The 21,569-nt window shown below is 41.8% G+C and overlaps 1 protein-coding gene across 2 annotated transcripts; it reads left to right on the top strand.

Moving 5' to 3' along the window:
- Nucleotides 1-1,219: 1,219 nt before the first annotated feature.
- On the top strand, nt 1,220-20,359 carry ISX (intestine specific homeobox). 2 transcript variants are annotated; one of them, XM_077266797.1, is made up of 6 exons: nt 1,220-1,538; nt 10,036-10,128; nt 10,338-10,489; nt 10,893-11,009; nt 14,228-15,187; nt 17,488-20,359. In XM_077266797.1, exons 1-5 carry the CDS (start codon nt 1,385-1,387, stop codon nt 14,438-14,440), a joined length of 729 nt encoding a protein of 242 aa, XP_077122912.1. In that variant the 5' UTR covers nt 1,220-1,384; the 3' UTR covers nt 14,441-15,187; nt 17,488-20,359. The 2 variants fall into 2 exon arrangements, with proteins under 2 accessions (XP_077122912.1, XP_077122911.1); XM_077266796.1 differs by lacking the exon at nt 17,488-20,359 and adding an exon at nt 15,864-16,571 and having other exon boundaries at nt 14,228-15,707.
- Nucleotides 20,360-21,569: the final 1,210 nt, after the last annotated feature.

The raw sequence follows: 21,569 nt of genomic DNA, 5'->3' as shown, positions 1-21,569 counted from the left end.
AGGATAATGACACTGACACTGGGGGTACAGGATAATGACTCTGACACTGGGGGTACAGGATAATGACACTGACACTCGGGGTGCAGGATAATGACACTGACACTCGGGGTACAGGATAATGACACTGACACTCGGGGAACAGGATAATGACGCTGACACTGGGGGTACAGGATAATGACACTGACACTCGGGGTGCAGGATAATGACACTGACACTCGGGGTACAGGATAATGACACTGACACTCGGGGTACAGGATAATGACACTGACACTGGGGGTACAGGATAATGACCCTCGGGGTACAGGATAATGACACTGACACTGGGGGTACAGGATAATGGCACTGACACTGGGGGTACAGGATAATGACACTGACACTGGGGGTACAGGATAATGACACTGACCCTCGGGGTACAGGATAATGACACTGACATTGGGGGTACAGGATAATGACACTGACACTGGGGGTACAGGATAATGATGCTGACACTGGGGGTACAGGATAATGACACTGGGGGTACAGGATAATGACACTGGGGGTACAGGATAATGACACTGACACTCGGGGTACAGGATAATGACACTGACACTGGGGGTACAGGATAATGACACTGACACTCGGGGTACAGGACAGTGACATTGACACTTGTGGGCACCGTCCATTGTCGGCCTTGGGCAGAGGACAGTGATGGCACAATATGAAGCAGGTAATCCCACTGCCCACCAGGTCACACGTGCGTCGAGCTGCCGCTGACCACCGATTACAGAAGGGGTTAAAGTGATGGCTACCTGTAATCTGGTTACTCAGTAATAGGAGGACTGAGCTCTGAGCAAAGAAGGTGGAGATCGGTCTGTACCGGAGACATGGAGAATCCGGGACCTGCCAGCTTATAATAGTGCAGGAGCATAATAAGAGGGGCATATGATATCAGTCTCACCACTGGGGATATGTGACATAAATGGGGGACAGGGAATTGTCACTTTTGTTATTACCATGGCTGATAACAGAGAACAATAGATGACGTTAGCTGTAAAAGCACTGTCTTCCATGGACTGTGGATGGAGTACTGTGTAACGAATGGATGACGCCCCGTAGGTGGACATTATATTATCTCGATGGGACTAATCTGGGCCCCGCGGCCAATCCCAGGCGTCGGGTGTCACTTTTGGCGTAATTCCGGGTGAGCAGGGTGTGTTCCTCCAAGACTGAGGATGTCACCTGTAAGACTAACCCTACTGATATCGGCCGGACTATGCCTCGGGAGATACGGTGAAGTTTCCTCGGCTTTAGCTGCAGCCTCCGGAGGTTGAGCATCTATTCTCCATAGGAAGCTTATGATAGCCGGTCAGACCTTGTACAGACCTGGTGTCCGGCGCTCACAGCCATGGATCCCGGCTCGATGACGCCCTGCCGGACATCGCCAAAACCGTATTTATCCTACTCCATAGAAGAGATATTGAAGAAACCGTCTTCTGCCTCCATGGAAAACACAAACCGGGAATATTCCTCAAAAAAGGATCCTCAGGAATCGCCTGCCGGTAAGCGTCTGTATGTCCGAAAGGAGGCGATGACGTAGCAGAGCTGAGCGGGTTATTTGGTGTGATGATAGAACAATGTGCAAATATAGCTCTGCTACAATAGGATATGTCTTGTCCGTGGTGGTCCGACACCTGATCCGAATTACGGGGTGCGCGGTACGCCACATTAACACTCAGAGTTGCTCTTTTTGCACTGACAAACTCAGCTCTGCTATATGTATATAGAATTCGTTATAAACACTGCAATACAGCGCCGAGATGCTGCAGCCATATACAACACCCATAATACCACCTTATAGTGCCATGATGATAACGTTGTGTACAGCCTACGTGTTACGGCCATGTACTGCCCAGATGACACTGCCATATACACCCACATAATACAGCCAAATAGTGCCAGGATGATATTGCTACATACAGCCCATATAATACCACCATTTAGTTCCAAGATGTTACTACTATGTAGTGCCCAGATGATACTGCTATTTACAGCGCAAAACTATCCAACAGTGCCTGCATTGTATTGTCATATAAAGCCTACATAATACCGCCATATAATGACCAGATGATACTGCCATGTACAAGCCACACAGTATTACCAGGATGGTATTGCCATATAGAGCCCATATAATAGCACCTTTAAATGCTATGAAAATGCTGCAGCCCTAAATACTACCTAATAATACCAAGATGATATTGCCGTATACAGCTCACATATTACCACTATGTAGTGCCAACATGATACTGCCATATACAGCTCACATACTACCACTATGTAGTGCCAACATGATACTGCCATATACAGCTCACATACTACCACTATGTAGTGCCAACAAGATACTGCCATATACAGCTCACATACTACCACTATGTAGTGCCAACATGATACTGCCATACACAGCTCACATACTACCACTATGTAGTGCCAACATGATACTGCCATATACAGCTCACATACTACCACTATGTAGTGCCAACATGATACTGCCATATACAGCTCACATACTACCACTATGTAGTGCCAACATGATACTGCCATATACAGCTCACATACTACCACTATGTAGTGCCAACATGATACTGCCATATACAGCTCACATACTACCACTATGTAGTGCCAACATGATACTGCCATATACAGCTCACATACTACCACTATGTAGTGCCAACATGATACTGCCATATACAGCTCACATACTACCACTATGTAGTGCCAACATGATACTGCCATATACAGCTCACATACTACCACTATGTAGTGCCAACATGATACTGCCATATACAGCTCACATACTACCACTATGTAGTGCCAACATGATACTGCCATATACAGCTCACATACTACCACTATGTAGTGCCAACATGATACTGCCATATACAGCTCACATACTACCACTATGTAGTGCCAACATGATACTGCCATATACAGCTCACATACTACCACTATGTGGTGCCAACATGATACTGCCATATAAAACTCACACACTACTCCTAAATAGTGCCAGGATTGTATTGCCACATAAAGGTCACATACAAATCTAAGTTATACTACCTAATAGTACCAAGATGATATTGCCATATACAGCCTACATAATACGGTTATATAGTGCCAAGAGAATACTAACAAATAGTACCAGGATGGTTTTGCCATAAACAACCCAAATAATACCACCTTATAGTGCCAACATGACACTGCTATATACAGACCACATACAGTGCCTTGCGAAACTATTCGGCTCCCTGGAACTTTTCAACCTTTTCCCACATATCATGCTTCAAACATAAAGATACCAAATGTAAATTTTTGGTGAAGAATCAACAAGTGGAACACAATTGTGAAGTCGAATGAAATTTATTGGTTATTTTACATTTTTGTGGAAATTCAAAAACTGAAAAGTGGGGCGTGCAATATTATTCGGCCCCTGTAACTTAATACTTTGTTGCGCCTCCTTTTGCTGCGATTACAAGTCACTTGGGATATGTCTCTATCAGTTTTGTACATGGAGAGACTGAAATTCTCGCCCGTTCTTCCTTGGCAAACAGCTCGAGCTCAGTGAGGTTGGATGGAGATCGTTTGTGAACAGCAGTTTTCAGCTCTTTCCACAGATTCTCGATTGGATTGAGGTCTGGACTCTGACTTGGCCATTCTAACACCTGGATACGTTTATTTGTGAACCATTCCAGTGTAGATTTTGCTTTATGTTTGGGATCATTGTCTTGTTGGAAGACAAATCTCCGTCCCAGTCTCAGGTCTTTTGCAGCCTCCAACAGGTTTTCTTCATGAATGGTCCTGTATTTGGCTCCATCCATCTTCCCATCAATTTTAACCATCTTCCCTGTCCCTGCTGAAGAAAAGCAGGCCCAAACCATGATGCTGCCACCACTATGTATGACAGTGGGGATGGTGTGTTCAGGGTGATGAGCTGTGTTGCCTTTTCGCCAAACATATCGTTTGGCATTGTTGCCAAGAAGTTGGATTTTGGTTTCATCTGACCAGAGCACCTTCTTCCACATGTTTGGTGTCTCCCAGGTGGCTTGTTGCAAACTTTATACAACACTTTTTATGAATATCTTTGAGAAATGGCTTTCTTCTTGCCACTCTTCCATAAAGGCCAGATTTGTGCAGTGTCCGGCTGATTGTTGTCCTATGGACAGACTGTCCCACCTCAGCTGTAGATCTCTGCAGTTCATCCAGAGTGATCATGGGCCTCTTGGCTGCATCTCTGAACAGTCTTCTCCTGGTTTGAGATGAAAGTTTAGAGGGACGGCCGGGTCTTGTTAGATTTGCAGTGCTATGATGCTCCTTCTATTTTAATATGATCGCTTGCACAGTGCTGCTTGGGATGTTTAAAGTTTTGGAAATAATTTTGTATCCAAATCCGGCTTTAAACTTCTCCACAACAGTATCACGGACCTGCCTGTTGTGTTCCTTGGTCTCAATGATGCTCTCTGTGCTTCAAACAGAACCCTGAGACTATCACAGAGCAGGTGCATTTATACGGAGACTTGATTACACACAGGTGGATTCTATTTATCATCATTAGGCATTTAGGACAACATTGGATCATTCAGAGATCCACAATGAACTTCTGCACTGAAAGTAAAGGGGCCGAATAATATTGCACGCCCCACTTTTCAGTTTTTGAATTTCCACAAAAATGTAAAATAACCAATAAATTTCGTTCAACTTCACAATTGTGTTCCACAAAAATTTACATTTGGTATCTTTATGTTTGGAGCATGATATGTGGGAAAAGGTTTAAAAGTTCCAGGGGGCCGAATACTATCGCAAGGCACTGTAGTGCAGCCATACAGTGGCAAAATAATACTGTCTATATAGCGGACATAATACCACCATATAGAGCCAACATGATACTTCTATAAATAATCCACATAATACTGCCTTATACAGTGAAAAAAAACACAACTATCTTGTGCCAAGATGATACACCCCACATAGTACACAAATATAGCGTCAGGATGTTATTGCCATATAAACCTGATATAATACCAGCAGCGCCAAGATAATACTACAGTTATGCAGTCTACATATCGTATTTGGTACCAAGATTGTACTGCTATGTACAGCCCAGACACATTGCTAACATAATACTGCTATATACAACTCACATAATAGTATGATCTGTAGTATCCAAATACATTACATCTGTTAGTAAGAACCTATGTAATATAGCCATAGACAACCCACATAATACCACCATATGGTGCCAAGACAATACCGCCACATTCAGCTCACATCATGACGTTGTAAAGTGCAATGCTAGTATCTACATAACACCACTGCCATGTAGTTCCCATATAAAAGCACTACAATAATAATCCGTAATAACCAGTCCAGATACATTAGTATTCCCAGTAAGAGTGTACAAAATACTTCTATAACAGCCCATGTAATACCACTATATAGTGCCTACATAACACTACCATATGCAGCCCACTCCACAACACTATATATTACCATGATATTGCCGACCTACTCAAGCTACATAATTCTGCCAGATCGTGCCAATATAATACTACCGCAAACAGTACTGTGCAATAGGGTTAAGCAGGTGAACTGAAGACCACTTCTGGCCAAATGTCTCTGAACAGTAGATGGATGTAGCTGAGTCCCACTCGTTGCTGCCAGTTCTGAGTTGATGCCACTGCTGGATATTGAACAATTTTGTAGGGAAGTAACCTGATGTGTCCTTCATCTCCTGCACTAAGTTTCCTTGGAGTCTTCAATCCTCAACCTGGCCCATTTCTTGGTACAATATATATTGAACCGCGCATTTTGATACCTCCCAGTCTATATCGAAATCCTTGCCTGGGAGACCCCTTGCCGATGCAGTATAACTACCTTGCTGTTCTTATTTTTGTCACGGTTTACGACCAGTGACACAAAGCCGTCTTTCACAACCTCACCCTTTGTTGCAGTGTTTGGTTGTTCCTCAGAGCTGACGTAATATTTCCAAACACAACCGACAAAATACCGCCATGTAATGCCAAAAACACTGCACCCCATGTATTGTCTACAAATTACCACTGGTGAGTACCCCAGCAGCACAGAGTATTTCAGGACAGAAATGCCGTGTCTTCCCTCGGGATGTCGCCTTTTTTTTTTTTTCTGACAGCACACTGGAAATGTCACGCGTTAAACGTCCGTGACAACATTTACACCGCAGACTACGGCGTGTGATGTGATTCTTCACGCTCGTTGCCCTTTAACAAAGTTTTATGCCGAACCCATTTACAACTTCAGAGGGCGAGCGCCACATTCCCATTTTTCGCTCAGCGAGGAACTTAAATCCCATCAGTAATGTGGAGTAATCTTCACTAGGTGACTGGGTGGCAATTTTCATTATGGAACAAAAAAAAAAATATTAAAAGAAGGAACATTTTAAAGGGGCGTCCGTATGTAAATAGGGGACCCGATGATGAATTAAAGACTCTTCGGCCCATCCTGATAAGGTAATACTCCATAAGTTTCCTAAAAAACTTAAACAAGAGTTTTGTGAAGAAGCAAAAAAAAGAAGAATCCGGGGAATTAATGACTTCTATTAAACTCTTACATTTCCAATATGAGCGATTTCAGGAGAGCGCTGAGTTATGGCTGTCTGGGCTCAACGCAATATCTGATGGCGCTCACCCACCGCAGGAGGATCCGAAGATTTATCATTATATTAATATGCGCAAGTTATATATGTGACGGAAATACTAATCCTTCTAATGTCAAGTCATACGGGATGGTAATTCCCAGTACTAAAAACTATGGACTACAGAGTAAAGTTCTCCAGCATGCCTCCTCTTCACCGTGTTACTGGAAAGTGCTGCCCCCTATGTACAAGAAAATGACCACTATAATACTGTCCCTATGTACAAGAAAATAACCACTATAATACTGCTCCTATGTACAAGAATATAACTACTATAATACTGCCCCTATGTACAAGAATATAACTACTATAATACTGCCCCTATGTACAAGAATATAACTACTATAATACTGCTCCTATGTACAAGAATATAACTACTATAATACTGCTCCTATGTACAAGAATATAACTACTATAATACTGCCCCTATGTACAAGAATATAACTACTATAATACTGTCCCCTATGTACAAGAATATAACTACTATAATACTGCCCCTATGTACAAGAATATAACTACTATAATACTGCTCCTATGTACAAGAATATAACTACTATAATACTGCCCCTTTAAACAAGAATATAACTACTATAATACTGCTCCTATGTACAAGAATATAACTACTATAATACTGCCCCTATGTACAAGAATATAACTACTATAATACTGTTCCAATGTACAAGAATATAACTACTATAATACTGCCCCCTATGTACTATAATATAACTACTATAATACTGCTCCTATGTGCAAGAATATAACTACTATAATACTGCCCCTATGTACAAGAATATAACTAATATAATACTGTCCCCTATGTACAAGAATATAACTACTATAATACTGCCCCTATGTACAAGAATATAACTACTATAATACTGCTCCTATGTACAAGAATATAACTACTATAATACTGCTCCAATGTACAAGAATATAACTACTATAATACTGCTCCTATGTACAAGAATATAACTACTATAATACTGCCCCTATGTACAAGAATATAACTACTATAATACTGCTCCTATGTACAAGAATATAACTACTATAATACTGCTCCTATGTACAAGAATATAACTACTATAATACTGCCCCTATGTACAAGAATATAACTACTATAATACTGCCCCTATGAACAGGAATATAACTACTATAATACTCCCCCAATGTACAAGAATATAACTACTATAATACTGCCCCTATGAACAGGAATATAACTACTATAATACTGCCCCAATGTACAAGAATATAACTACTATAATACTGCTCCTATGTACAAGAATATAACTACTATAATATTGCTCCTATGTACAAGAATATAACTACTATAATACTGCCCCTATGTACAAGAATATAACTACTATAATACTGCCCCTATGTACAAGAATATAACTACTATAATACTGCCCCTATGTACAAGAATATAACTACTATAATACTGCTCCTATGTACAAGAATATAACTACTATAATACTGCCCCTATGTACAAGAATATAACTACTATAATACTGCTCCTATGTACAAGAATATAACTACTATAATACTGCTCCTATGTACAAGAATATAACTACTATAATACTGCCCCTATGTACAAGAATATAACTACTATAATACTGCCCCTATGAACAGGAATATAACTACTATAATACTCCCCCAATGTACAAGAATATAACTACTATAATACTGCCCCTATGAACAGGAATATAACTACTATAATACTGCCCCAATGTACAAGAATATAACTACTATAATACTGCTCCTATGTACAAGAATATAACTACTATAATATTGCTCCTATGTACAAGAATATAACTACTATAATACTGCCCCTATGTACAAGAATATAACTACTATAATACTGCCCCTATGTACAAGAATATAACTACTATAATACTGCCCCTATGTACAAGAATATAACTACTATAATACTGCTCCTATGTACAAGAATATAACTACTATAATACTGCCCCTATGAACAGGAATATAACTACTATAATACTGCCCCAATGTACAAGAATATAACTACTATAATACTGCTCCTATGTACAAGAATATAACTTCTATAATACTGCTCCTATGTACAAGAATATAACTACTATAATACTGCCCCTATGAACAGGAATATAACTAATATAATACTGCCCCAATGTACAAGAATATAACTACTATAATACTGCTCCTATGTACAAGAATATAACTACTATAATACTGCCCCAATGTACAAGAATATAACTACTATAATACTGCTCCTATGTACAAGAATATAACTACTATAATACTGCCCCTATGTACAAGAATATAACTACTATAATACTGCCCCTATGTACAAGAATATAACTACTATAATACTACCCCTATGTACAAGAATATAACTACTATAATACTGCCCCCTATGTACAAGAATATAACTACTATAATACTGCCCCATGTACAAGAATATAACTACTATAATACTGCCCCTATGTACAAGAATATAACTACTATAATACTGCTCCTATGTACAAGAATATAACTACTATAATACTGCCCCCTATGTACAAGAATATAACTACTATAATACTGCTCCTATGTACAAGAATATAACTACTATAATACTGCTCCTATGTACAAGAATATAACTACTATAATACTGCTCCTATGTACAAGAATATAACTACTATAATACTGCTCCTATGTACAAGAATATAACTACTATAATACTGCCCCTATGTACAAGAATATAACTACTATAATACTGCCCCTATGTACAAGAATATAACTACTATAATACTGCCCCCTATGTACAAGAATATAACTACTATAATACTGCCCCATGTACAAGAATATAACTACTATAATACTGCCCCCTATGTACAAGAATATAACTACTATAATACTGCTCCTATATACAAGAATATAACTACTATAATACTGCCCCATGTACAAGAATATAACTACTATAATACTGCCCCTATGTACAAGAATGTAACTACTATAATACTGCCCCCTATGTACAAGAATATAACTACTATAATACTGCCCCATGTACAAGAATATAACTACTATAATACTGCTCCTATGTACAAGAATATAACTACTATAATACTGCCCCCTATGTACAAGAATATAACTACTATAATACTGCCCCATGTACAAGAATATAACTACTATAATACTGCTCCTATGTACAAGAATATAACTACTATAATACTGCCCCTATGTACAAGAATATAACTACTATAATACTGCCCCTATGTACAAGAATATAACTGCTATAATACTATGAGATTCCTTTGGTGAGCAGTAATTTTACACGTAGACTTTTCGGTAGTAATATTTATGTTTCTCTATTTCCTTAGGTTCAGATTTTCATTCGGACATCAGACATGAAGACTTTTCCCATCAGGAAGGTGATGATGAGATGAGTGATTCTATGCAGGCCAGCCCTCACAGTAAGTAACTGTTATGTACAGTATCTATTCTATCAGATTATTACTATGTTATGCTATTTATTATCTGTGGTGCTCATTATACGTCTCTCCTGAAATACTCTGTGCTGCGATGTTTCACTTCCACCTAGTATCACCATATCTCACAGCAGTCATGTACTTGTGTGTGTCCTGGATTTACATTTCCATATAAATTATGATTTGTTATGAAGGTGAACGCAAGAACAAAAGACGGATCAGAACCGCTTTCAGCATGGAGCAACTCCAGGAGCTGGAGAGGATCTTCCATGTGACACATTACCCCGATGTTCAGACAAGAGACAAGCTGGCCTCAAAGATTAAACTTCCCGAAACACGAGTCCAGGTACCTCAATTATTATAGCTTGGAAGACTGTTCGGGAGGAAGAGTATTCTGTAGATGCCCTCTGTATACTATGCATCCCCTTTTATCCCGTTTCTATTCAGAATCAGTCTCCTTCCCCATCTGGCAGCTGAAAATATCTGCCCTTCTCCCCTGCTATACTAATGTAGAGGCTCTGCTGCTTCCCTGACAAGTAAGGAAAAAGCTAGTGACTGCGCATACTGTATGTGTCCACCAACACCGAGTGGTCTAATCCCCCGTACATTCTGGAGCCACCAGGTCTCCATGTTTTACCCATTAGAAGCAGAATTATATTTAAAAGGGAGCGCTGTAGCTTTAAAAAATTAACGTTTTTTAAAATTTTTCATCAATAATTTTTTAAAATATATATATTTTATTTCATAAGATTTGGTTTCAGAACCGTCGCGCTAAATGGCGGAAATACGAAAAGCTTGGCAATTTTGGAGGCCTCCAGAACCTTACTACAATGGACATGATTCCAGCACCGAAATCTGATTCTATGGTAAGACTAGCTGTTTCCAGCCAGCTAACACTCGGCACGCTCAGGAGCCTCGTGTGGTAATGTGCGGGGACGGAGCCTCGTGTGGTAATGTGTGGGGACGGAGCCTCGTGTGGTAATGTGTGGGGACGGAGCCTCGTGTGGTAATGTGTGGGGACAGAGCCTCGTGTGGTAATGTTTGGGGACGGAGCCTCGTGTGGTAATGTGTGGGGACGGAGCCTCGTGTGGTAATGTGTGGGGACGGAGCCTCGTGTGGTAATGTGTGGGGACAGAGCCTCGTGTGGTAATGTTTGGGGACGGAGCCTCGTGTGGTAATGTGCGGGGACGGAGCCTCGTGTGGTAATGTGTGGGGACGGAGCCTCGTGTGGTAATGTGTGGGGACGGAGCCTCGTGTGGTAATGTGTGGGGACAGAGCCTCGTGTGGTAATGTTTGGGGACGGAGCCTCGTGTGGTAATGTGTGGGGACAGAGCCTCGTGTGGTAATGTGTGGGGACGGAGCCTCGTGTGGTAATGTGTGGGGACAGAGCCTCGTGTGGTAATGTGTGGGGACGGAGCCTCGTGTGGTAATGTGTGGGGATGGAGCCTCGTGTGGTAATGTAAGGGGGCGGGATTAAGTGTGGTGATGTGGTGGGGGGCGGGATTATCTGTGGTAATGTGGGGGGCGGGATTATGTATGGTAATGTGGGGGCGGGATTATGTGTGGTAATGCGGTGGGGGGCGGGATTATGTGTGGTGATGTGGTGGGGGGCAGGATTATCGTGTGGTGATGTGGTGGGGGGGCGTTATTATGTGTGGTGATGTGGTGGGGGGCGGGATTATGTGTGGTGATGTGGTGGGGGGCCGGATTGTGTGTGGTGATGCGGTGGGGGGGCAGGATTATGTGGTGATGCGGTGGGGGGGCGGGATTATGTGTGGTGAGGTGATGGGGGGCGGGATTGTGTGTGGTGATGCGGTGGGATGGCCGGATTATGTGTGGTGATGTGGTGGGGGGGCGGGATTGTGTGTGATGTGGTGGGGGGGTGGGATTATGTGTGGTGGTGTGGTGGGGGGGCGGAATTATGTGTGGTGATGTGGTGGGGGGCGGGATTATGTGTGGTGATGTGGTGGGGGGCGGGATTGTTTGTGGTGATGTGGTGGGGGGGCGGGATTGTGTGTGGTGATGTGGTGGGGGGCGGGATTATGTGTGGTGGTGTGGTGGGGGGGCGGGATTATGTGTGGTGATGTGGTGGGGGGCAGGATTATGTGTGGTGATGTGGTGGGGGGGCGGGATTGTGTGTGGTGATGCGGTGGTGGGCGGGATTATGTGTGGTAATGTGGTGGGGGCGGGAATATGTGTGGTGATGTGGTGGGGGGTGGAGCTACTGTGCAGGGGCGGGATTAGCGAGTAATCACGATGCCTCTTATATATATAGATAACATCACAACGATCGTATTGATCCATGCATGGATATGTCTGAATTCGTGGAATTGCATCATGGGCTCTGGAACATTATCTTTTTAGTATCTAAGTGTTTCCCAGTACAATGTAAATATGGAACGTAGACCACTGAGTTCATAAATTCAATTTGAAATTGGCCCCACCCATGAGGAACTGAAGGTCTCAAAACTATAAACAAATAGACTTTCTTCTTTTGTAATCGTTTTTGGATGTAACCCATTCAAATGTCTTGGGATCTATTCGCTCCCAAATGTTTCCCTTAAAGGAAAGAACAATTCAATGCCCATTAAGCCAGTCCTCTATTAAGACGGGAACTCCATAGAGGCTCTCACCATCTATAGAGAGGCATGATAAGACCAATCTGAGTTGGGTATCTTAGTTTTTTCCAGTACAATTTCAATATGTAAGGTGCACCACTGAGTTCATAAATTCAAACTGAAAATTGGCCCCACCCACGAGGAACTCGAGGACTCAAACCAGTAACAAAATAGATCTTTCCTCTTTTGTAATCAATTTTGGATATAACCCACCCAAATGTATTGGAATCTATTTGCTCCCAAACTTGTCCCTTGAAAGAAAAACAATGCAATGTCCAACAAGCCAGTCCTCTCACCATCACAGTGGCTCTCATCATCTAAGGAGAAAAACAACGGGGCCAATCTGAGTTGAGTATTTTAGTGTTTCCTAGTACAATTTCTATATAAAAGGTGCACCACTGAGTCAATAAATTCATAATGAATATTGGCCCCACCCACGAGGAATTCGAGGTCTCAAAACAATAAGTAAAATAGACCTTCACCCTACAGAGATAATATGAGAGGTGAACCACTCAATTCATGCATTCATAAGAAAAATTCGGCCTGCCCATGAAGGGATTGGTTGTTTCATAAAAATAATAGTGTGCTTTAATAATGTTTTTTTGTACACAAAAGTATGAAACGTAGAAATTTGCTAAAGTTAGTACATTTTTCCTTTCCTGATCATGGATTTTAGGACATTATTTATCATATTTTCCCCTCCTTTATGGCTTCTAGTATAGCCATATGGAAGTTGCACTACCAATAGAAAATTAGTACCGCCCACGAGGGGATAGACGCCCCATAGAAATAATTAGAAAACCCTATGCAAAACATTTTGAGACCCATTTTACAGAAGGAAAATTTAAATGCCCATCATGCCAGACCCTTATAAAGAGGGGGACCCTTTCATGGCTCCAATTACCAGTAAAGAATCCTAATGGGAAAAACCTAAGCCCAATGGTTCCCATCGCCACTGTTGATAACCTCCTTTGCAGTCCACAAAGTCGGTCTATAAAATGTAATAAATAATAATACTTTTTTGGAATGGCAAAAATGTCAAATTTTTGTACATTTTGAGCCTGTTTCTTTTCTGACCTTGAGATATTACACCCCTTCTCCATTCTCCCTATTTCCTTACTGTTTTCTGAGGTATACCATGTATTTAAAGCATACACTTGCCCCGCCCACAAGGGGCATGGACCTCCCATAGTTTTTGCCTATAACCTTCCCAAAAAGGAACCTATTTCCTTCTGGACTTTCACCCCAAAAGAAATGAAAATGAATTGGCCATCAACCCAATCTCCGAAGATGAGGTGGAACTCCATGGTTCTGATCACCCACAAACAATAATACTGAGACCAACAAGTTCAACCCACGAGGTTCTTAATGGCCACTGCTCCCTCGCAGTCTATAAAATGGGCAACAAAAATGTTGTAAATTTCGAGTATTTTCCTTTACTGATTTGTATTCCTTTAATTTTGCAGGACTTCAACTTACATATGAAGACGTTTCCGGATATCGAACCAACCCATAGGTATTACGCACCCTTTCAAGGTCACGCTACCTCCTTGGCATCCTTAGTGCCCAATTTGTCCTCCATAGTGTCTCAACAACGAATATTAATGAGGCCGGCGCCCTACTACGTTCCTTTCCCTCGCAGGGTCGGCTACAGCGGTTTTCTGGCCATGCCAACCTAGTTTCGAGAGGTAACTGAGCAGCTCTCATGTTTGGATGACATTCTCGTGCTACGTGGTACGAGTTGCGCTGTGTAATGCGCGGCAGATGGAGTCGGCACTTCATCAGAGGAAGAAATATATCTGTAACTAACGGCAAGCGGTTAATTGCTCCTCTCCAGAGGGCGACAAGAGACGCTTCACCACAAAAAACTATTTATCTGTTGTTTAAAAACTGGAGATGGAGATAAACAAGCGGCGAGATCGCCAAGAACGCAGGAACAATTAAATCACCTTATCATTTATTTATACCCCGGACGCGGGGGTAGGAAAATGGCGGAAAGTGCGAGCAGATGTTCCCAAAGTCTATTTAACTTGGGTCCATGGGAACACTTTAGAAGAACAGTCGAACTGATGGCTGCGACGATTTATACGATCGAAAAGAGGAAAATGAAGATCGCGGATTGACGAGCAAAAGGTTTCCAGAGACGAATTTCCAAGGTGGAAGTGACACGAGATATTTCGATATCCCATCTGCTCAGGGGCTTTTATTGTGGACTAAGAAAGCAGAATGGACGGGTTTAATGTTCCTTCACTTGGAATTAGAAGATGAGAATTCTGCTGCTTCAGCCTCAAGTGGAAAGAAAATAGAATTATCTAGGACAGTTACCAATGCGCCGATGCACAGAGGATTATCAAACACTGGTAGATACGGAGGGCTGAGGACATAGAATAGTCGTGAGCATACAGCGACATGGCAATTATTCAGAGGTGAGCGTACAATAAACTGGTGAGCGCACAGCAGTGAGCGTACTGTGACGAGGTGAGCGTACAATAAACTGGTGAGCACACCGCAGTGAGCATACTGTGACGAGGTGAGCGTACAATAAACTGATGAGCATACAGCAGTGAGCATAATGTAACGAGGTGAGCGTACAATAAACTGGTGAGCGCACAGACGTGAGCATATTGTGATGAGGTGAGCGTACAATAAACTGGTGAGCGCACCGCAGTGAGCATACTGTAACAAGGTGAGCGTACAATAAACTGGTGAGCGCACAGCAGTGAGCGTACTGTGAAGAGGTGAGCGTACAATAAACTGGTGAGCGCACAGCAGTGAGCATAATGTAACAAAGTGAGCGTACAATAAACTGGTGAGCGCACAGCAGTGAGCGTACTGTGACGAGGTGAGCGTACAATAAACTGGTGAGCGCACAGCAGTGAGCGTACTGTGACGAGGTGAGCGTACAATAAACTGGTGAGCGCACAGCAGTGAGCATACTGTGACGAGGTGAGCGTACAATAAACTGATGAGCGCACCGCAGTGACCATACTGTAAAGAGGTGAGCGTACAATAAACTGATGAGCGCACAGCAGTGACCATACAGTGACAAGGTGAGCGTATAATAAACTGGTGAGCTCACAGCACTGAGCATACTGTGACGAGGTGAGCGTACAATAAACTGGTGAGCGCACAGCAGTGAGCGTACTGTGACGAGGTGAGCGTACAATAAACTGATGAGCATACAGCAGTGAGCATAATGTAACGAGGTGAGCGTACAATAAACTGGTGAGCGCACAGCAGTGAGCATACTGTGACGAGGTGAGCGTACAATAAACTGATGAGTGCACAGCAGTGAGCATACTGTGACGAGGTGAGCGTACAATAAACTGGTGAGCGCACCGCAGTGAGCATACTGTGACGAGGTGAGCGTACAATAAACTAGTAAGCGCACAGCAATGAGCATACAGTGACGAGGTGAGCGTACAATAAACTGGTGAGCGCACCGCAGTGAGCATACAGTGATATGGCAATTATTCAGAGGTGAGCGTACAGTGACGAGGTGAGCGTACAATAAACTGATGAGCGCACAGCAGTGAGCATACTGTAACAAGGTGAGCGTACAGTAAACTGATGAGCGCACCGCAGTGTGCATACTGTGACGAGGTGAACGTACAATAAACTGATGAGCGTACAGCAGTGAGAATACTGTGACGAGGTGAGCGTACATTAAACTGGTGAGTGCACAGCAGTGAGTATACTGAGGCGAGGTGAGCGCACAATAAACTGATAAGTGCACAGCCGTGAGCGTACAGTGACGAGGTGAGCGTACAATAAACTGATGAGCGCACAGCAGTGAGCGTACTGTGACGAGGTGAGCGCACAATAAACTGATAAGTGCACAGCCGTGAGCGTACAGTGACGAGGTGAGCGTACAATAAACTGGTGAGCGCACAGCAGTGAGCGTACAGTGACGAGGTGAGCGTACAATAAACTGATGAGCGCACAGCAGTGAGCGTACTGTGACGAGGTGAGCGTACAATAAACTGGTGAGCTCACAGTAGTGAGCATACTGTGAAGTGGTGAGCACTGAGCATACAGTGGAGAACTTATAGAGAAGCACAGAGTGCACGGCAGTTAGCATTCTGTGAAATGGATAGTACACTGTGGTGAGCTAATGTTGAAGTGGTGAGCATACAATAAAATGGTGAGTGTACGGTGGTGAACTTATAGGGATGTTTTATCATACAGTATCGTACCTGTTCTTCACACTAGACCACCAGGGAAGCTGATATTAACCTGTTAACATACTAGACCACCAGGGAAGCTGATATTAACCTGCTAACCACACTAGACCACCAGGCAAGCTGACATTAACCTGTTTATGACAGTAGACCACCAGGGAAGCTGATATTAACCTGCTAACCACACTAGACCACCAGGCAAGCTGATATTAACCTGTTAACCACAATAGAGCACCAGGCAAGCTGACATTAACCTGTTTATCACACTAGACCAACAGGGAAGCTGACATTAACCTGTTTATGACAGTAGACCACCAGGCAAGCTGATATTAACCTGTTAACATACTAGACCACCAGGGAAGCTGGTATTAACCTGCTAACCACACTAGAGCACCGGGGTAGCTGACATTAACCTGACAATCACACTAGACCACCAGGGAAGCTGACATTAACCTGTTTATGACAGTAGACCACCAGGGAAGCTGACATGAACCTGTTCATCTACATACCGAAGGTTACTAACGCTAACCGCTTTCCTGTTCCAGACCACCAGGTAGTCTTACATTGACCCCTGCATTGCTATAAGTAAATGAGATTTGGGCGCTACTCTACACCACCAAAGGAACTGGTATCAACCTCTTCAGTACCTAGACCACCAGACAAACTGGACCCCAGAAAAAAAAGATTTTTCAGATTTCGATTGGAGTAAGGGGTCTATGAACTCGGAAAATCATTACAAGTCATCAGTCAATTAACCTTTGCATGAGAGGCGTATAATTCACTGTTCCCAGAATGTCTGACATCAATGAGGCTCAATTCCCCACTGCGGAAAATGCATTGACTGCTTGTATGGCAGAGTGCGAAACGCGACACACACTGGATGACTGCTAACAACACGAACCTGCAGGGCACGCCACTTCACAAGGACCAATCACTGTACAAAAAATATATTCTGCATCTATCGCCTGGGGAGTAGCAATCACTTTCTCCAAACTTCTGACACCCAGCATGATACGCCATAGATAGATATATTTAGATGTATACACTTGCCGCTTCCTGGAAATTAATTGGGGCAAGTCTGTCTTCAATATGGAGTCTGCCGCGTAGCGGAGGGCAAGAGGTGGGTGATATGTGGGCTCATTAATCACAAGCAGCTACGTTGGTAATACAAATTCACAGCACGCCGGTGACTGGAAGTGATATCGTACAGAGCATAAGAGCAAATTAGGGTCACTAACGCATTTCGAGTCCTGAAGTCTCTCGCATGTTGTAGAGAAGACAGAATGGATCTAGATGCTAAAACCTCGGGGTCAAAAAGTACAAACTTGAATCATGATTTTACTTTTCCCTCGGGGGGTAAAATGGATGGAATAGTATTATATTCGAACACCGCCTGCATAAATAAATTCTACGGTTCCTTCCGTCTTCAGTGTGGAATTTTCTTTGGAGACTAGGGATAGAGAGAGTTTATTACTGGCAGTGATAATGTAGATTCATGGTGGGCTAGTGAACAACTGAGTAGGCAAAAAACTGAAGTTGGTTCACTAACGCGTTTCGGGTCAAACTTCCATTCTATTACATAGGAAATAGGGTTGTTATTTCTTGTCCTCAGAAATTAAAGACTAATAATATTGATTTGTTTTTCCTCCTTTGTAGGAAAATAGGAGGAATAGATTCTCCAGTGTCTTGAAATGCGTTGGGACAATTACATGTTTACTATGGAGTATTCTATGAAGATGGAGGAAGGGATAATGTAGTTTTAGACTCATGACTGGCCAGTGAATAAGTGCCCAGAGGTGACATAGAATCATAGAAAGGTAGAGTTGGAAGAGATCTCCAGGGTCATCTGAGCAAAACAAAGTTGGTTCAACCAACGCGTTTAAAGTCCAGATAGATCTACCACATCATATATATTACTTCCATATTACACTGATAATGTAGTTTCATGGTGGGCTATTGAACAACTGAGCAGACAAAAAAATGAAGTTGGTTCACTAACGCGTTTCGGGTCAAACTTCTATCATATTACATAGAAAATAGGGTTCATATTTCTTATCCACAGAAATTAAAGACTAATAATAATGATTTTGTTTCCCCTCCTTGTAGGAAAATAGGAGGAATAGATTCTCCAACGTCTTGAAATGTGTTGGGACAATTACATGTTTAATATGGAGTATTCTATGAAGATGGAGGAAAAGGGCAGGCTCATTCGGAGGGATAATGTAGTTTTAGACTCATGACTGGCCCAGAGGTGACACAGAGAGGTAGAGGTAGAAGGGATCTCTAGAGTCATCTGAGCAAAACAAAGTTGGTTCAACCAACGCGTTTAAAGTCCAGATTGTTCTACCACATCATATATTACTTACATATTACACTGATAATGTAGATTCATGGTGGGCTTTTGAACAACTGACCAGACCAAAAAATGAAGTTGGTTCACCAACGCGTTTCGGGTCAGACTTCCATAATATTACATAGGAAATAGGGTTCATATTTCTTCTCCCCAGAGATCAAAAACTAATACTGCAAACTGGAATAATGATTTGGTTTCCCTCCCTTGTAGTAAAACAGGAGGAATAGATTCATCAGCGTCTTGAAATGAGTTGGGACAATTACACAGAGTTTTCTATGAAGGTGGAGGAAATGAGCAGACTCATTTGGAGGGATAATGTACTGTAGACTCATGATGGGCTAGAGAATAAGTGCCCAGAGGTTACATAAAATCATAGAAAGGTAGAGGTAGCAGGGATCTCCAGGGTCATCTGAGCAAGATAAAGTTGGCTCAGCCAATGCGTTTAAAGTCCAGATTGTTCGACTGCCTTATATATATTACTTCCATATTACACTGATAATGTAGATTCATGGTGGGCTAGAGATTAAATTGGACATCTCACTGAGTAGAGCAGAGACAAAAATTGGTTCAACTAACGCGTTTTGAGTCACAATTACACAGGGAACAGAGTTAATATTTCTTGCCTCAGATATTGAACTATTGAAACCAAATATTGTAGACTTGAAGGATTCATTTTATTTTCCTCCTCTGTAGAAAAAAAATAGGAGGAATAGACTATTCAACGTCTTGAAACGTGTTAGGACTACTATGTGTTGAATATGGAGTTTGCTGTGTAGCAGAGGGAAAGAACAGGGACTGATAGTGTATTGTAGATTCATGATGGTGTAGTGAATAAGCGTTGGGAAATGACATCACGCTGAGCAAAATAAAATGGTTCGACCAACGCGTTTAGAGTCCAGACACTTCTACTGTATGACAAAGGGGATGGTGTCCATCTTTCTTGCCCTGGTGTATTGAAATATGATGTCTACATATCTTATACATGAATTGTGTTTTTACTTGTCTCCCCTGGAGTAAAATATGAAGGATTAGGAGGATATTAAATAAACCTAAGTTACTTCTTTAGTGGCTTGAAACGTGTTGGTCTATTTTGTACTACCAATATGAGTTTTCCATGGAGAAGAGGGATGAAGTGGGCTCATTATTGCCACAGATATTGTCAATTTTGGTGTCACCATAAGAACAAACAAGGCCACTAACGCATTTCACGTCCAAGTCCAAGAAATTCTCTAGCGGCCTAAAATGCGTGGGACAATTCTGTGTTAAATATGATGTTTGCTCTGTAGCAGAGGGATAGTGTAGGAAAGTCATTGAGACTGATAATGTAGATTTATAGTGACACGACTCTTCGCAAAAATAAGGGTACCAACGCATTTTGAGTCCTGACACTTTAGCCATATTACATAGTGGGCACTGTTTATCTTTCTTGCACTCATATCTTAAAATACTGTAGTCCTATATCCTGATTTTATTTTTATCCCCCTGTAGAAAGATAGAAATAGAACGATATTAGACAGAACCTGAATCAAAAATTTCTTACGTGGCTTGAAATGCGTTAGAACCATTCTGCGTTAAATATATTAGTTTACTGTTCAGCATAGGGATAGAATGGACTTATTGGGCAGATAACGCAGATTTACAGAAAAATTGATTGTAAATATCACACTGAGCATAAGAGCAAAGGTTTCCAACGCATTTCGAGTACAGAGATTTCTGCAATATTATGCAGTGAACACAGTCTATCTTTCTTGTACCCAGATATTAAATATTGGGGTAAAACGTCACAGACTTCAATTATAACTTTACTTTCCTCCCCAGAAGAAAATTAGGAATAGAACGATATGTGACAAACCTGGGATAATAAATTGTACAGGGGCTTGAAATGCGTTGAAAAATTATGTGTTTAATATTGAGTTTGCATAAAGAAATAAAGAGGACTCATTATTGGTACTGATAATGTAGATTCATGGTGGGCTACAGAATAAGTGACCTCACACCGAGCATAAACCAAAATAAGATCACTAACGCATTTCAAGTCCTCTGGACAATTATGTCTTTCCTGTGGAGTTTCCAGCATGATTGACTAAGTGCTACTATAAGTGACATCGCACTGGAAATATCGCCAAATTAGTGTCTATCTACCGACGCATTTTGAGTCCTGACATTTCTACCATATTATTAAGGGAGCAAAAAAAAAATAATTCTGTTTTATCATAAAATTAATTAGGACCATTCTGACATAAGGGTTTCATCTACAAAGTGGAGAACGATAGG

The sequence above is a fragment of the Ranitomeya variabilis genome, chromosome 5 (genome assembly GCF_051348905.1).
Source record: "Ranitomeya variabilis isolate aRanVar5 chromosome 5, aRanVar5.hap1, whole genome shotgun sequence".
Classification (NCBI taxonomy): domain Eukaryota; kingdom Metazoa; phylum Chordata; class Amphibia; order Anura; family Dendrobatidae; genus Ranitomeya; species Ranitomeya variabilis.
The sequence above is the reverse complement of the archived record's forward strand: the minus strand, read 5'-3'. Positions and strand labels throughout refer to the sequence as shown.

What these genes read in the sequence shown, in the direction of transcription:
- ISX (XM_077266797.1), top strand. Translation starts at nt 1,385, where the DNA reads ATGGATCCCGGCTCGATGACGCCCTGCCGGACATCGCCAAAACCGTAT. An exon ending in TCCTCAGGAATCGCCTGCCG is followed by an intron (nt 1,539 to 10,035) that starts GTAAGCGTCTGT and finishes CTATTTCCTTAG; the next exon opens with GTTCAGATTTTCATTCGGAC. An exon ending in CACCGAAATCTGATTCTATG is followed by an intron (nt 11,010 to 14,227) that starts GTAAGACTAGCT and finishes TTAATTTTGCAG; the next exon opens with GACTTCAACTTACATATGAA.